This window comes from Penicillium malachiteum (assembly GCF_028827825.1).
Source record: "Penicillium malachiteum strain IBT 17515 chromosome Unknown utg000002l:1.0-8849297.0:1.0-8852440.0, whole genome shotgun sequence".
In the NCBI taxonomy this organism is placed as follows: domain Eukaryota; kingdom Fungi; phylum Ascomycota; class Eurotiomycetes; order Eurotiales; family Aspergillaceae; genus Penicillium; species Penicillium malachiteum.
In genome coordinates, this window is record NW_026643095.1 from 5,368,412 (window position 1) to 5,383,836 (window position 15,425).

Below are 15,425 nucleotides of genomic sequence, written 5' to 3' on the forward strand. Positions count from 1 at the left end.
ACGGTATCAAGTCAACCTTGGAAGTCTGGAGTCTGGACTAATGCGAATATCCGATGACTCTTAGCCTTTAGGTGCCACACTAGCACCTGGGCAGATCGCTATGCCGCACGGGCTCCACTTTAACTCTGTGATTCAGAGTTCTTACGCCCGTATATAGTCAACTGGTCAACCGGAGTTCATATATCTCGGACTCCGGAGTAGTAGGGCCGGGGACAGTGACTCCCACACAGTGGTGGTGTCTACCCCGTACTATTAGTACTAGTATTGAGGCTCTACTATATTTAGGCCCCCAGGCTCCAGGGCTATAGATGGCCAGACTCGGGTACTGCACATAGTTTTGAACAGTATGGATATGTTGAAAAATATTGAAAAATGTGACTTGATTATAGCTTTAGCTCAGGTGCTGCATGCGGTATATATTCCAGGTTGTTATATGTAGGAAATCGCAATTCAACACAACACATTCAATTTTGCCACTTGGAAGTTCAGATTAATCAATGGATTGATATTTATGTCATAAACTAACATGAATTCACATGTCCAATTTCCATAATCAAATACATTCCCTCTATTGAATCATCTTCTCGGCGATTGGCAGATCTCGTCCCAAACAATTCAACTCTCAACGTAAGAGACTCACACCGACCGGCCAATTAAGCCAATCATTATGTCCCCGGTGTCGGACCGGGGAGCTCTGTCACTTCTCCGGAAAGCTCTCCAAAATCACGTGAGGTGACTCGCATTTAAAGTGGAGACACCAGAGCTTCCCACCCCAAGCCTCTGCATTTAAAACTCCAGATTATCCCTTCCCAAGTTCCAATTCTTTTTCTTCTTCATACTCTCCACTCCAATTCCTCATTCACATCATGGCTTCCCGTGGTCTTCCCCGTGCTCTCCGCATGGCCCGTGTGGCCGCCCCTCGCTCCGTTGTCACCGCCGCCCTTCCCCGGCCTGCTCTGGCCAAGGTGGTTCCCCGTGTCATCGCTCCCATCACCCCCGTCCGTGGTATGAAGACCATTGACTTCGCTGGTCACAAGGAGGTTGTCTACGAGCGTGCCGATTGGCCCTCTGAGAAGCTCCACGAGTTCTTCAAGAACGACACCCTTGCTCTCATCGGTTACGGTTCCCAGGGTCACGGTCAGGGTCTCAACCTGCGTGACCAGGGCCTCAACGTCATTGTTGGTGTCCGTAAGGATGGTGCTTCCTGGAAGGAGGCCATCCAGGACGGCTGGGTCCCCGGCAAGAACCTGTTCGATGTCACCACCGCTATTGAGAAGGGTACCGTTGTTATGAACCTCCTCTCCGATGCTGCCCAGTCTGAGACTTGGCCCACTATCAAGCCCCTCCTCACCAAGGGCAAGACCCTCTACTTCTCTCACGGTTTCTCCCCCGTCTTCAAGGACCTCACCAAGGTTGACATCCCCGAGGGCATTGACGTCATCCTCGTTGCCCCCAAGGGTTCCGGCCGTACCGTCCGCTCTCTCTACCGTGAGGGCCGTGGTATCAACTCCTCCATTGCCGTCTTCCAGGACGCTACCGGCCAGGCCAAGGAGAAGGCCATCGCCATGGGTGTTGCCGTCGGTTCCGGCTACCTCTACGAGACCACCTTCGAGAAGGAGGTCTACTCCGACCTCTACGGTGAGCGTGGTTGTCTCATGGGTGGTATCCACGGTATGTTCCTTGCTCAGTACGAGGTTCTCCGTGAGCGTGGCCACTCTCCCTCTGAGGCTTTCAACGAGACTGTCGAGGAGGCTACTCAGTCCCTGTACCCCCTGATCGGTGGTAACGGTATGGACTGGATGTACGCTGCCTGCTCTACCACTGCCCGCCGTGGTGCCATTGACTGGTCCAGCCGCTTCAAGGACAACCTCAAGCCCCTCTTCAACGAGCTCTACGACTCCGTCCGTGACGGTACCGAGACCCAGCGCTCCCTCGACTACAACTCCCAGAAGGACTACCGTGAGAAGTACGAGAAGGAGATGGAGGAGATCCGCGAGCTCGAGATCTGGCGCGCCGGTAAGGCCGTCCGCTCTCTGCGCCCCGAGAACCAGAAATAAATTATATAATGTTGTGATACCCGCGAAAGGGAGGATTGGATCAAAAATTTTGGATCAAAAATTATGAATGTACTATGAATTTGTTTGTTTGGGCTTCGGGTATTTCGAAAATATCATTATACGGCGAGACCGTTTCCGATTTCTCATTATTTCTCATTATTTCCCTTGTAATCATCAAATAGACCTTAGAACAAAAGAAATGAGGGATTGAGTAAAGCCTCATCTCAAGATGGGATGAGTCAATGCATCCGATCCATCAACTGCGGAGAAATTTCCGGGGACTCTCCGCACTTCATCTGGCCTCCCACCTCAACAACTTCACTCACTCTAACCTGCACATATACCTACCTCAATCGCCTACAAAATGTCCACTCCAGCCGAACAAGCCCAGGCCCTCACACCCGCCGCTGTGGGGGCAGCATACGAACTCATCAAACCCTACGTCCACCTCACCCCGCTCCTAACCTCCAAAACCCTCGACAAGATCGCATCCACCCCGCAAACCGCTGAAGCCCTGATCGGTACGCCATTTGAAGGCCAAATCCCCGCAAACCCTCAATTCCGCTTCCACTTCAAGTGCGAGAACCTCCAGCGCATCGGCGCGTTCAAGGCACGCGGTGCTCACCATGCGTTGCTACGGGTGATTGAGGCACAAGGAGAAGAGGAGGTTAAGAAGCGGGGTGTGATAACACATAGCTCTGGTATGAAAAGAAAGCCCTGGAGGATTCATGATATACCCATCATTTCCCAAACTCAGAGCTTGGAACCTATAATCTAACAAGTCTATGATACAGGCAACCATGCCCAAGCCCTCGCCCTCGCCGCCTCAACCCTAAATATCCCAGCCTACATCGTCATGCCAGAAATAAGCACACCATCCAAGATAGCGGGGACGCGCTCGCACGGCGCAGAAGTGGTATTCAGTGGATCTACAAGCGTCGAGCGCGAAGCTGTCGTAGCAGAGATCCAAGCTAAGACGAACGCAATCCTAATCCCACCGTACGACGACTTCAATATTATTTGTGGACAAGGTACTACAGCCCTCGAGATGGAGGGACAATTCGCCGAGAAGAGCTCTAAGAGTCTTGATGCGGTGATCACGCCTGTTGGTGGAGGTGGATTGAATGCTGGTGTTGCGACGTACTTCTCTGATAAGTCAACACGGGTTTTTGGTGCAGAGCCTAGCTTTCAGGGTGCGGATGATTGTCGGAGAGGACTTCTGGCCCAGGCGAGAGTTGAGAAGGTTTCTACGTTGACTGTTGCGGATGGGCTGAGAACGCCGGTTGGATTGTTGAATTGGGAAGTTATTTCGGATAAGAAGAAAGTGGAGGGGGTTTTTGCGGTTACGGAAGAACAGATTAAGGCTGCGTTGCGACTTGTTCTGGAGCGGATGAAGGTGGTTGTGGAACCGAGTGCTGTTGTTGGGTTGGCGGTTTGCTTGTTTGATGAAGAGTTTCGAAAGCGTGTGGAAGAGGAGGGTGGAGAGGAGGGATGGGATGTTGGGATTGTGTTTAGTGGAGGGAATACCACTGTTGAAGCGATTGCGAAGTTGTATAGTTGAACTAGGTACATAGAGATCAGATCTCCGGGATCAGGAATGAAGTCCCAGTCGGTAATAGACTTAGAGAGATTAATATACCCTACTTGAAGATACTCTGGACTACACTTTGGCTGCTAGTACTGAATCAGGGATGACTGCCCATGTCGAGAGCGGAATCTCTTGTAATATGTGAATATTGGAGTCAACTAATATGATATTATATCAGTCCATGAAGTGCAGACAGCTGTAGGCGACTAGATACCCCGATCTTATAGAACATATGAGCATGAATCGTCAAGATTACGATCCAGGAAGTGGTATCTCAATAGCATCTTCACGAACGTAAAATGGGAAGCTCCCATCACCATATGGCCTAAGACCATCAACCACTCGACTTGGCCATTCTTCCCTTCCCCAAGAATTAACATAAGCCGAGAAGTTTCCACGACGAACAACAACCTGGCGCATAGGAGCATCCTTCTTCGCATCATTCGTACTCATTGTCGGCGGAAAGGCGCGAATCAAATCCCTCTGCACTACTAATCGGAGAAGAGGAAATGTACCCCACGGCGCTGGGAGAGCAGAAAGTAGGGCCGGTGTGCGAGAAGGAGGGGCATCATAAGGACCCAGTTGACCAGTCTGGTCAGCTGTAGTCTTATTCGGTCGAGGCCCGGAGACTGTTGTCGTGTATACAACTGTGCATCCGAAACGCGCCTGTAGCCTTTTCAGCTTCTTGGCTATTTCTGCGTAAAGATCAACAAAGTGGAAGCTCTGATTCTGCTCTCTTAATTTATCGTTCTCTTCCCTTGATCGACCGAGATCCTCTGCTCGGGCGAGATTGTCGCGGAGTTTGTCTTGCCAGAAGAATGCTGTCATGCTGTCGATTGCAAGCATTTGAAGGGGACGTGGTGCAGAGTGGTGTTGAGAAATATCATATAGATACGTATCCAGCGTAGCAAGAGTAGCCAGTAGAGCGGATGATGACTGCGGCCGGAGGATGTGGATGTGCTTGAATGCAGAGAAGAGCATTGACTCGAGGTCATCCCTCGATAGCTTTACATTCTCAGTTGTTTTCTCTGAATCCTGCTCTGTTTCTGGCTGGGACTGCTCTGCATTTAGTATGATACCTCGAGCTACGGCTTGTAGCCTTTGCACATCAAAGCGATCATCCGCATCAATGAAAACGACCGCTGCATCTTGTCCACCAATATGGGTATTACCATATTCCCGGGGTAGGACCGCAAGAGCAGTCAGATAATAAAGCAGTTGCGATTTTCCAGCGCCTGAAAGACTACTCGAGATCTCTAGCACAGGCATTGGTCGATGGCTCCTGTGGGCAGACCCGGAGAAAAGCAAAGCGGGCACTTGTTGTTCGTCCGATAAAAGAGCCTCATTATCATAGTCCTCAGCGAGAAGCATCTCATCATCATCCGACTGAATCAGTTCTTGCACTGACTCTAGGTCTTCAAGCTGTGGTATGGACTGTGTTTGATTCTGCTGGGTGTGAGGATGGTACTCTGGCGCAGGGCCTACAGTCCTCAGCATGAAAACTTCCATCAAGGCATCGAGAATAGGAACGCCTAGTGATGGCCTTTGGTGATCAGCGCCGGCAGGGTAGACATTTGCAAGCTCATGCAGAAGCTATTCCAGTTAGACCGTGATGAAACAGACATGAAATGAGACAACATACCTCATCTAGTCCCTCGTGGTGTAGATTGTCCAGCGACGTTGCGCCTAAGCTGGCAGCCATACCGAACCAAAGCCCGCAGTATCATGGATCATGCATGCCTCGACTTGAGATGAACAGTAATTTCAGTCAAGATACTACTGCACTGTCGTTTAAAATGTGCTCTCAAAATCAACAAGGCATACATGTATTCATCATGATGTGAAGAGGCCAGGATAATATGTAGTAGTTAACTTGAAGTAGCTCGGCGGAACACGATACTCGGACCCGCAGGAACTTAGCTTTGCTTCAATCCGACTACCAAGCCCTTGAGGCAAACGCTACCCTCGAATCCTCCTACCTACACAAATACGAATTCCCAGGAAAAGCGAATCCTCACGAAGAAGAGTAGAATACCGATCCCAATTCCACCACCATCACCACCACCACAATGGCACCTCTTGTTCCCGTTTTCTCCGCGGATACCCTCCCCGACCATGTCAACATCGTGCGCCGCAATTTCATAGAGAAGAAACGCAAGGGCGAACAGATTGATTTAAAAGAATGCGCACTTATGGAGATGGTGCAGTATTCTTGTAATCCGCCACAGGAGGAGATACCGAAACCAGGCGTCGTGGTCTGCAAGCCTATCGTGCGACTATTTCGAAAGTGAGTTGCAGACAACTTTTGACCCAGGCGGGTCTGACGGAGATGTATGAAGGTCCTAATTCTAATTTCCATTAGATGCGCCGGTGGATTGACGGTAGAGACAACATCGTGGGAGCCCTTGAGGCAAGCTGAAGAGGCGAAGGCAAAGGCGAAGCTCGAGCAGTCTTCCACATAAAGTACTGGGACGCAGGTTCATTCGCATTGGGTGGAGTTTAAGGTCTTTTTACATGTACTATATAGCATTGAAAATGCGTTCCCAAATGATAATTGTTATTTATGATATGACTTGCTGCCATGGGGTATCTCCTCAATAACGACTCCGAAAACAAAATGAAAGCGCCAACCCAAACATATCGTAAAACGCCCATCCGAATGATACACGTCTAAATATCCATAATAGCCCTCCATGATAAATGTACTTATGCGTCCAAAACATCTACCGACCCAGTCGGAACAGCTGGCTTCGCTGATTTCTCTTCTTTTCCTCGCGGACCAGTCGCGGGTCGACGCCAAAAGTCTCGCTCGCAGTTCACAATAGGACCCATATCCGTATTCCAGTGTAATTGCTTCGCCTTGGATTTCGCATCTCCGTCAGCAAAATTGCCCGAGTCGATCTCCATGGCTGACCCCGCAGGTGCAAGCGGGTCTTTATGAAATTTCTTCGCGAGTCCCTTCACCGTCTTCTCGAACATGGTCTCCATGCTCTCTAGTCGTCGTCCCCAGAGCTTCTTATCCTTCCCACTCGAGCTGGAGGGGTTATCACCACGGAATGCAGCAGCAGCTAACTTGCGTAGAGCTTCTTCGCCGTGTCGTCCATCTTCTGCGGCGCGTTCACGGATTTTACGAGGATCGTTATCTCGCTCTGTGAAGACCGGAGTAGAGGAGTAGGTATGTTTGCTTGGGAAATCGGGGAAGGTCTTTGGAACGTAAGAGCGGTCGACTTCTGTCTCTAGGTCGCGCAATGAATTGAGGAATGGGATTTTGCGAGCAAGCTCATCCTCCGGTGGAGGTGATGGGGGAAGGGTCGGGATAGAAGCAACGGCTTTGCATGATTGGGTGTAGGGGATGAGATCGTTGAGAGATAGATTAACGCGACCAAAAGCGTACTCGAAATCAGGAGGAAGCGGTTGAAGCCGTCGAGATGCTGACATAGATTGACGGATGTATGTTGATAAGCGGGTCAAATCTGATGCGTTGCGCATGGTTAGTTCAAAGCTCTTTTTTTAGGTCATGGTCTGCTCCCATCACATACATGTGTCTGTAGCGCTGCGCAAGGCGGATAGCGCGGCCGGCTCAGCTGTATCGAATCCCGCATCCTTAAGGATATGCGCGACTGAACGGTTCAAGAGATTCTCGAGGTGGACCTCATCGTGTACGGCGGGTTCGGATGAGGCAGGTAGAATGACAGGTCGGTGGAGACGGTGGTGGTGATGATAATGTTGTTTCGAACGCTTGCTGTCCTCTTCCTCGAGATGAGATGCAGAGCGTTTCACTGGGAGGCTCGACGACGCCATAGCCACAGGTGCGGAGCAAAGATCACGGCGGAGAAGTCAAGGAGCTTGCCAAGTTGTTGATCGAATCGGGGAGCGGGAGGTCACGTGCGTTGGTGCCTATTCTGCAAGGTGTCATAGATTTATGCCATGTAGTAAAGCAGTAGGTTGAGCATAACCAAAAGACATATATGACTAGAATGAAGGAAATAAGTGAATGGAAAATATAATTATATTCAAATCTCATCGTTCAAAACAAAAGATATCAATATCAGGTCAGCCCATACATGGTGTCATAAATCTCCAACTTATTGACCAATCCGGAGCCTCGCTTACCGCCCGAAAGCTTCAACTTCAGTTCTCGTCCACTTCACCCCGTCATTCTCTCCCCTCCACCTCTCCCACCTTCAACGTCCAAGGTCAGTCCGTCCGCCGAGCTTCACAGTATAATCGCTTCTTGCGGAATCAATTAACACTCTTCTACAGACACAATGGCCGCTGCTATTCCCCCTATCACCGGCGTACGTGACCCCTTCATCCGACATGGCCCGATCGGCGAAGTCGGATACCCGTACGAGTCAAGTCAAACTAACATACAATATAGATGCTCCGCCGGGGTCTGGTCCTGGACCTGAGCACCGCTTTCGGTGAGTGGATCGATATGAGTGTGGCATGATGCGTGGATGGATTGGATATGGATATGATCCGGAATATGATTCCTATATTCAATATGGATTGGATTCCATTCTAGCCATCCGCGTTGGGAATGCTAGCTGGATCGCATATGTCTAGCTGTGCATATCGTGAGAACTAACTAACAATCTATCAGGTTTCGGTACTACCTTCGGTTACCTCTGGTGGTACGGTAAGTAGACAATCACAAGCACTCCTACTCTATATGATATAATTCTAATTATGATGATCCAGGCTTCCACCTTCCCCGCGTCCGTGAGCGTGATGTCTACTACGCCCGCCTCGAGGCTGAGCGCGCTGCTGAGCGCTCGTAAATCGCCCAAATGATCACCACCCGCTAGAACGCTTCTATAAATCGACTCGCCTGTCGGCATTTACTTGACAAATCGATATCGATTCCTACATTTCCTTACGTCCTTTTTTTCCAAGAGAAATTCAATCAACCACCACCCGTCCGAGGCATTGAGGCTGTTTCTCTGTTTTGGTGTCTGCGATCTCTTTGCGGGTGGAGTGGTGTTTTTGTGGAGTGGTAATTTGGGTTGATTGTACATATGCCGTTATCACAATGTTTTGTTTTGGACTCAATGACGAATTACCTTAGTACTAGTAGATGTAAATTATTGGATCCACGTCCAACCATGGAAGTGTCTACGACCTTAATTCCAGTATGTATTGCGCATATGGCAAAAAATCAGGTAAACATAAGCCGGGTTTAGATCCATCCCACTATTCTTGCAATACATCCCCACTAATTGGCAATTAAGATGTCATGGAATTCATATCTATTGAAATTGAACGCTAAATACGCCATGTATGTAGGTCCTCATGTCCAGCATCAAGGATACCAGATAACAGATACCCAAGCCAGAATTGATCGCAACCACCCAGCTCCATTTTTCATTCCGGAGCAAACACGTAAGAAAGCGATCATCAAACTATCGGAGCACACGCTCGAAATGCACACCGCGCACGGCACCACCACCCATCGAGGTACGTACATGGCGCTTGAAGGAGTCACGGTTTGCGCGAAGATCATCAGCTGCATCTTTGTTGAGAGGGTCTGATGCGTTTGGTTCGAGGAATAAGAACTGTTATAGTGAAATTAGTATATTCCCGACTTCCCAGTATTTCCAATATGGAAATATGGAAATATAATAATGATGAATGACCAGAACAGAGCAAAAGAGGGTAGGTGACTTGGGATAGAGGAATCTATGTATAGCCCAAATAGACGGGTAAAGACGTACCTGCATGCCTACGATAACCGCATTCAAATTAAGAACAGGCTTCCAGTCCTCACGCAGAATGTTCAGACAGACGTTTCCCTCGAGATCGATGTTGGGGTGGTAAATCTTTTGGGTGCATTTGACCTTTGGGGGATCGTGCGGGAAGTTCTGGTTTACGGCAAAGGAGAAGTTGAAGACGCCACCCTTGTACATGCCCTCGTCTGGTTCGATGATTAGGGTGAAGTTTAAGATGTCGTCGGGGTTTGGGAAGGTCATTCTCATTGTGTTTCCGAGCGTTAGCTCTTGAAGATCTATTTAAATGAGGTTAGAATGGTGATTTGACTCGATTCGGATAGATGCAGATTTTGGTATCGGTGAAATTGCAGGTGAGATCCCAGTGTGAGATCTCCAGATGAAGAGATATAATATTCTCGTATGAGACATATTATATGATAGGAATCATGCTTGGTATAGAAGGAGTTCGAAATCAGGGTTCGGCATTGGGACGAACCTCGTTGCACTCGTAGCTGGGCGGCAGTGACCTTCTTCTTCTTCTTGCCAGCACCATCGGCATTCTCGGCCTGCGCCTGCTGCTGCTTCTATACAGATGTTAGCTTGGATCTTTGTGTTTTATGGGTATGCTAAGGGGCGATTCAGTCACAAACCATAGACCAAATCTTCAACATCTTGACGGTTCACCACCCCCGCGTGGGTAGGAATGTCAGAAACGGGTTTTGAGAGGACCCCAGGAGGGATAGTAACGATTGTAAATGATTCAGGAACTGGCTGACATGTGTACAGCCTCAGGTGCTGTGTTAGATCGTCAACCTTAAAGTGGTTGGCGGCGCAAGCCGAAGTTAAGGTGACAGAAGCCTGCGGGGCTTTGCAGCGGCAATATCGCGTCCCGCCTTTGGGTCCATCTCGGGCTTCTAGGCATGACGCATGGAGAGAGCTCGGGGAGACGGCGATATGTTTCGCCGTGTGAGGAATATCTACCAACTTTTTTCGACTACACTATACAACCACTACCAGCTATTTTTTCAACCACCTTTTCAACTAATTTTTTTTTTCGAATCACTTTTTAAATATCTTTTTATATAGTTTTGAAATACATTTTTCAAACTATTTTCTCAACTATTTTTTGAATTACCTTCTCAACTATAACAACTACTTAGTACCTACAACTTTGCAGCTATTTTTTCAACTGCTTTTCCAACTATTTTTTTTATTTTATTTTATTTTTTTAACTACTTCTTACTACTTTTTTTTAAAAAAAAAAAATTAACTTTTAGATATCTTTGTAACTGATTTTTACTACTTTCTACTACTTTTCCCCCCCCTATTTCTTCGACTATTCTTTAACTATTTTTCCAACTATTTCTTCAATTGCTTTTTTAACTATCTTCTTAACTACTTTCTGTTAACTATTTCTTCAACTAATTTTTTTAAAATAATTGTTCGAATCACTGTTTGAAGAAATTTTAAGTATTTCTTTGAGTATTCTTGTAACTGCTTTTTCAAGTATTTTTTTAATCACTTTTCAAGTATTTTTTCGACTGCTTTGTCAACTACATCTTTTCTACCATCTACTAAAATAAAACTCAATACTTTGAAAGTTGAAATTAGAGAATCTATGCATATCAGCTTAGATCTCGGAATAATTCATTGCGCCCCGAATGCATCCTGTTGCATCGCTGGTCCGACAAAACATCACGGTAGAAGGCTACTTCCAGCCTGCGACAGTACATACTGGCATCACAAAAACGATTCGAATAGAACAGGCATGTTTAGCTAGAATACATGATTTGGATAGGACAGGTAAAGGAAGGAGGAAAATGAATTGCTTAGGCAATAAAAAAAGGGACATGTGCCAGGGAGAAAAGAAAGTCGTGGTATCCATCATCTAACGGCGGGCAAAGCAGCACTTGATGCCGGTACGGCCCAAGAACCAACAGCAGCCAATGAAACGGAAGAAAGCCACCGCGGCATTGGACCACAGAAGAGCTTGGAAGAAACGTGCAGTACGCGTGGTAGCGGTGTTCTGGAGAAATGGTTAGTTATATCGCAACTGGAAAGGGGATGGAGATGGAACGTACTGTAAATCCGAACTTGTCCACTGCCTCGCTGGTAATGCAAACTGCGAGGAAGGCATTGCTGAAAATCCAGAAGGTCACAAGGCGAGTTCGGAAACTCTTGTAGGAATCCTCAAGAGATTTCTCCTCATTCTCAACAGGGGGGATGAATGGAGTGAGAGCGCGTTTGACAGTGGCCTCGAACTGACTGTCGATATCTGCTTGAGGCTTGTCAATTTCTTCGATGACTGCGTCTTTACTGCTTTCATCTTTGGTCGTCTTAGCAGAGGGAAGTGCATCAGCCTTGTCTGATCCCTTGGTACCCCAGGAGACGTCGTGCCAATTGCTGAAGGCATAGACGTTGAGGATGTTGATGTAAGAAGACTGCAGCACCAGATATTGTGGGAAGGAGGTAAACATATGCCAAGGATCGGCATACATGAAGGAAGCAACGAAGTACAGGCCAAAAGTGGCAGCCAGTGCAATGATAATAATACCAGCACCCGAGGAGCCAAAGAAGGACTTGAGGAAAGCACCCACGCCTTGGTTGGTTACGAAATCCATGGGAGCACCTCCACTGAACGCCCGGACGACCAGGTACAGGGAGTCGACAACAATGTAGAGCTGGATGATACCGAAGACGACGAAGGAGGCCAAGTATGAGAACTTGGATCCCTTGGGTCGATTACCAAGCGCAAGAATGAATTGCAACAACAGGAATCCCAGGTAGACATACTTGAGAACTGTGTTGATGATGGGTGTCGCAGTATGACCAAAGGGGAAAGCAGTGTTGCCGTTGCTGGGACTAGGAGTACCAACCAGGTCGATAATGACAGTGGTGGTCAACCAGTATGATGCCAGCGAAAACCAGGTGAGGATGGTGTTGAAGATGTTGTACAACATCTGGATGTGAAGGAAGAACATGCGGATCAAATTGTGGCCACTCTTGTACATACGGCCAAAATGCATCAGAGAATAGATACCGGCGGCGAATGATCCGTTAAGCCAACGACGACGTTGTGAGATGAACTCAGCGGCTCCCTCGGGCACATCGGTCTCACCCTTGGAAGCTTTCACGTATGAAAGATGCCATTTTGATCCAGCTTTCGCCACCAACTCGAAGCAGAGAATACGATCCTCGGCCAAGAACATGTTCTTCTTGAAGATATTCATACCCTCAATACCTTTCTTACCAAGCTGCTTAGACAAGGTGTGGTCACCGTGGAAATATTGTTCGAGTGGACGGCCCATAATGGCACGGAATCGATAGGCCGAGAAAGCACCAGGCAACACACTGACATAACCAAAAGAACTCTCTAGAGGCTTGTCTAGAATGTTACTGATCTTGTATTCGAAGTTCTGAGCAGCCACAAGAGGGTTGACCAAGTTGCGCCAGCCCTTACCCAACATAGCATGGATCTCACCGCAGGCACCGCCAAGATCCTTATCGTTGTAAAAGGCTTCCCAAAGAGCGAGCAATGATTTTGGGCCGGGTTTGGTTCCAGCGTCTAGGAGGATACAGATCTCTGGGTTGAGAATACGGCCAAAGGCGTTGAATAGCCAACGGTGCGAATTGATCTTCTTGCTGTTCTTCTGCTTAAGACAGAACATCATCTGAACGGGAGGCAGGGTGCTAGGAGTATCATCAGTAGGTCGAATAAGCTGCTGACTGGGCGTAACTGATAGCTGGGTTGTGTATTCGAACTATACCACTTGTTAGCGACAGTTCTGGGGAACAGGTGATTTTTCTCCAGACATACAACGTGCGCCACAGTCTCCTTTCCGTCAACATCACGTTTCATGATACCATCCTGGTAGATACCAACGGTTGCCAGAACATCCAAAACATCCTTATCGCAGGGGTCGATACCGTCGAAGACGAGGCAAACCACGATCTTCTGCCAGGCAGGTCCACCTTTGTTCCAGAACTCGGACTTCTTGAGGTTGACAATATCACGAATATTCTGCATCACACCGTGCAAGGTACGAGCGGTCAGCGTCTTGTCCTCATTGTAGTAGGTGATTGCAATGAGGAGTTCGGTATGACGATTGTACATGGCGGGACGCAGATTGTAACCGTTGTGCAGAGTAAATTCATTTGGATCGCAAGTCGCAGCAGTGTCTAGCGGAGTATCATGTTAGTTTCCAACGGTCTCGTTCATATTCAGATGTTGAGGATATGAAAGGCAACAAAGCGGATTCAAGATTGGAATCACCTACATCGCATATGTGTAAACTCCTCGCTGCCTCCCTCAAGATCGTTGCGATACTTGGCTTGAATCGCATTTTGGATAGCACTGGGAACTGGGTAATCGACACTCAGGACTGAACCCTGAACCAGCTTCACCTTACGAGTGGCATAACGGCGTAGGTTCCCTCCACCATTTCCACCACCGGGTGCTTGTCGCTGGCGCCAGGCCTCAGTAGATGAGGTTTCACTGCGGGCGTATGGTGAGGCAACACGACTGGGGACACCGAAAGTGGCCGCGGCGTTCTCTTGAGCACCCACAGTGTAGGGATCATGATAAGCTGGAGCGGCATCTGAAGCATAAGTTTCCGTCAAGCTGTAGCCCGATGTGGGGCGAATGGGCGAGTGACCGCGTGAATGGGGATCATCAAAGGGTGTCGAAAAAGGACCTTGTTGATGAGAAAGTAGACCTCTTGATGCATCTTCATCCTCGCGCTCCTGGTACTATTTATTTTCAATACCTGTGATTAGTATATTGTTGTCGCTCTTTGATGCGGGTTAGGCACCATACCTCTGCAGCAGGCACATCCTGAAGACGAGTACCCTCTTCGTAGCCCGAGTGCTCATGCGCACCCGACCCTTGATAGGCCATGATGATAGCGCGCAAAAATCCCTGGGGTTGAGATTAAAGGAGATGGAGTTGAGGGGTATCGAGAAACAAGGGGAGATCAGGTCCAGATAGGAAGCCACCAGGGCCTTGCAGAGTTGGGGAGTGGCCTAGGGACCGGTATTGTCGTAAACGAGTGAAACTTGAACGAAATAACACAAAAAGGCTGGATAGATGTAAAGTGAGGAATGTAACGATGGAAGGGGTGAGTGATACCGAGGAGAAGGGGGAAGGAGAAAAGATGTGATGAGTTAAAAAAAAACAAAAAATAAAACATAAAAATAAAACAACAAAAAAAAAACAAAAGCGTTGGACTGCAGGTTTTTTGTGACTATTAATGATTATGTTTACATTTCTTTTTACAGAGGCGTCTGGGCACACGATCCATGTACTCAGTTACCCTTCACGGGAACTAAAATAGAACATCTGATCCACCTTTTACGGAGTTAGCTCTAGCTTATTCTTGATCTCATTCAGAGATCGGGTTTTAGGCTTTGGAAGATTTCATTATTGAAGGTGTTATCTAGAGGCGACTAAGGATTATTATGATCTGGCCTATGCAACCACATATCTCATCCCTTGAGGACAGCGTCTAAAAGTGTGGTATGAATAGACCACGGGTCTGAAGTACCCTGTCAGGGTTCAATTCAGGGTTATTCAGGGTTATTCAGGGTCAAAGCATCGCGAATCAGGGCTCAGGGTCTTCTTTCCCCACTTTGACGTATCATCTGTAGACTGGTCAGACTGGACTGGTAAGATGGTGAGATTTGCAGATCCCTCGGGTCTGTCTGTGGCGATAATTCAGTCCAATGTCTTAGAGTTCCACTTGGATGCTTTTGAATCATTCTGGACTCTGTCAAGATGTTTGAATGTTGATATTCAAGTTGTTTTCACTGTTCTTATGTCAATGTACTCAGATCTCCGCCTAACTCAATCCAGAATGAAGACTCCACTCGGTGATTATCACCCAATCACCATGTAACAGCGGAACCCATGGAGTGAAACAGGCGTGGGCTGGTATGCTGGCATTCTTCGCCATTATAATCAAGTCTTGATTATGACGGTATGATTTCATGATTCTCTGGCATGCAAAACGGCTCGGGAGAATAAGATCTTGATCTTATGAGGAGATGGATGCCGACCGCGGGTATGCCAGT

At 47.9% G+C, this 15,425-nt stretch overlaps 8 protein-coding genes across 8 annotated transcripts; 4 read left to right on the plus strand and 4 right to left on the minus strand.

The window, feature by feature from the left end:
- Positions 1 to 866: 866 nt before the first annotated feature.
- Positions 867 to 2,057, plus strand: N7483_004978 (Ketol-acid reductoisomerase; the record flags this gene model as incomplete). The annotated part of the gene is made up of 1 exon (XM_057088415.1): positions 867 to 2,057. One exon carries the CDS (start codon positions 867 to 869, stop codon positions 2,055 to 2,057), a length of 1,191 nt encoding a protein of 396 aa, XP_056948244.1.
- Positions 2,058 to 2,421: 364 nt separating this feature from the next.
- On the plus strand, positions 2,422 to 3,618 carry N7483_004979 (threonine/serine dehydratase; the record flags this gene model as incomplete). Its single annotated transcript, XM_057088416.1, has 2 exons — positions 2,422 to 2,758; positions 2,852 to 3,618. 2 exons carry the CDS (start codon positions 2,422 to 2,424, stop codon positions 3,616 to 3,618), a joined length of 1,104 nt encoding a protein of 367 aa, XP_056948245.1.
- Positions 3,619 to 3,897: 279 nt separating this feature from the next.
- Positions 3,898 to 5,347, minus strand: N7483_004980 (putative Rad51 family DNA repair protein; the record flags this gene model as incomplete). Its single annotated transcript, XM_057088417.1, has 2 exons — positions 3,898 to 5,226; positions 5,288 to 5,347. The coding sequence occupies 2 exons, from the start codon at positions 5,345 to 5,347 to the stop codon at positions 3,898 to 3,900; spliced, it is 1,389 nt and encodes a 462-aa protein (XP_056948246.1).
- Positions 5,348 to 5,714: 367 nt separating this feature from the next.
- On the plus strand, positions 5,715 to 6,107 carry N7483_004981 (uncharacterized protein; the record flags this gene model as incomplete). Its single annotated transcript, XM_057088418.1, has 2 exons — positions 5,715 to 5,932; positions 6,008 to 6,107. 2 exons carry the CDS (start codon positions 5,715 to 5,717, stop codon positions 6,105 to 6,107), a joined length of 318 nt encoding a protein of 105 aa, XP_056948247.1.
- Positions 6,108 to 6,351: 244 nt separating this feature from the next.
- On the minus strand, positions 6,352 to 7,446 carry N7483_004982 (TBP-associated factor 8 family protein; the record flags this gene model as incomplete). The annotated part of the gene is made up of 2 exons (XM_057088419.1): positions 6,352 to 7,118; positions 7,185 to 7,446. The coding sequence occupies 2 exons, from the start codon at positions 7,444 to 7,446 to the stop codon at positions 6,352 to 6,354; spliced, it is 1,029 nt and encodes a 342-aa protein (XP_056948248.1).
- Positions 7,447 to 7,913: 467 nt separating this feature from the next.
- Positions 7,914 to 8,429, plus strand: N7483_004983 (cytochrome c oxidase subunit VIIa; the record flags this gene model as incomplete). The annotated part of the gene is made up of 4 exons (XM_057088420.1): positions 7,914 to 7,943; positions 8,027 to 8,069; positions 8,252 to 8,287; positions 8,350 to 8,429. 4 exons carry the CDS (start codon positions 7,914 to 7,916, stop codon positions 8,427 to 8,429), a joined length of 189 nt encoding a protein of 62 aa, XP_056948249.1.
- Positions 8,430 to 9,050: 621 nt separating this feature from the next.
- On the minus strand, positions 9,051 to 10,027 carry N7483_004984 (NEDD8-conjugating protein UBC12; the record flags this gene model as incomplete). The annotated part of the gene is made up of 4 exons (XM_057088421.1): positions 9,051 to 9,203; positions 9,363 to 9,652; positions 9,853 to 9,940; positions 10,007 to 10,027. The coding sequence occupies 4 exons, from the start codon at positions 10,025 to 10,027 to the stop codon at positions 9,051 to 9,053; spliced, it is 552 nt and encodes a 183-aa protein (XP_056948250.1).
- Positions 10,028 to 11,244: 1,217 nt separating this feature from the next.
- Positions 11,245 to 14,253, minus strand: chsG (chitin synthase class III; the record flags this gene model as incomplete). Its single annotated transcript, XM_057088422.1, has 5 exons — positions 11,245 to 11,382; positions 11,438 to 13,117; positions 13,174 to 13,535; positions 13,634 to 14,105; positions 14,173 to 14,253. The coding sequence occupies 5 exons, from the start codon at positions 14,251 to 14,253 to the stop codon at positions 11,245 to 11,247; spliced, it is 2,733 nt and encodes a 910-aa protein (XP_056948251.1).
- Between the last annotated feature and the right edge of the window lie 1,172 nt (positions 14,254 to 15,425).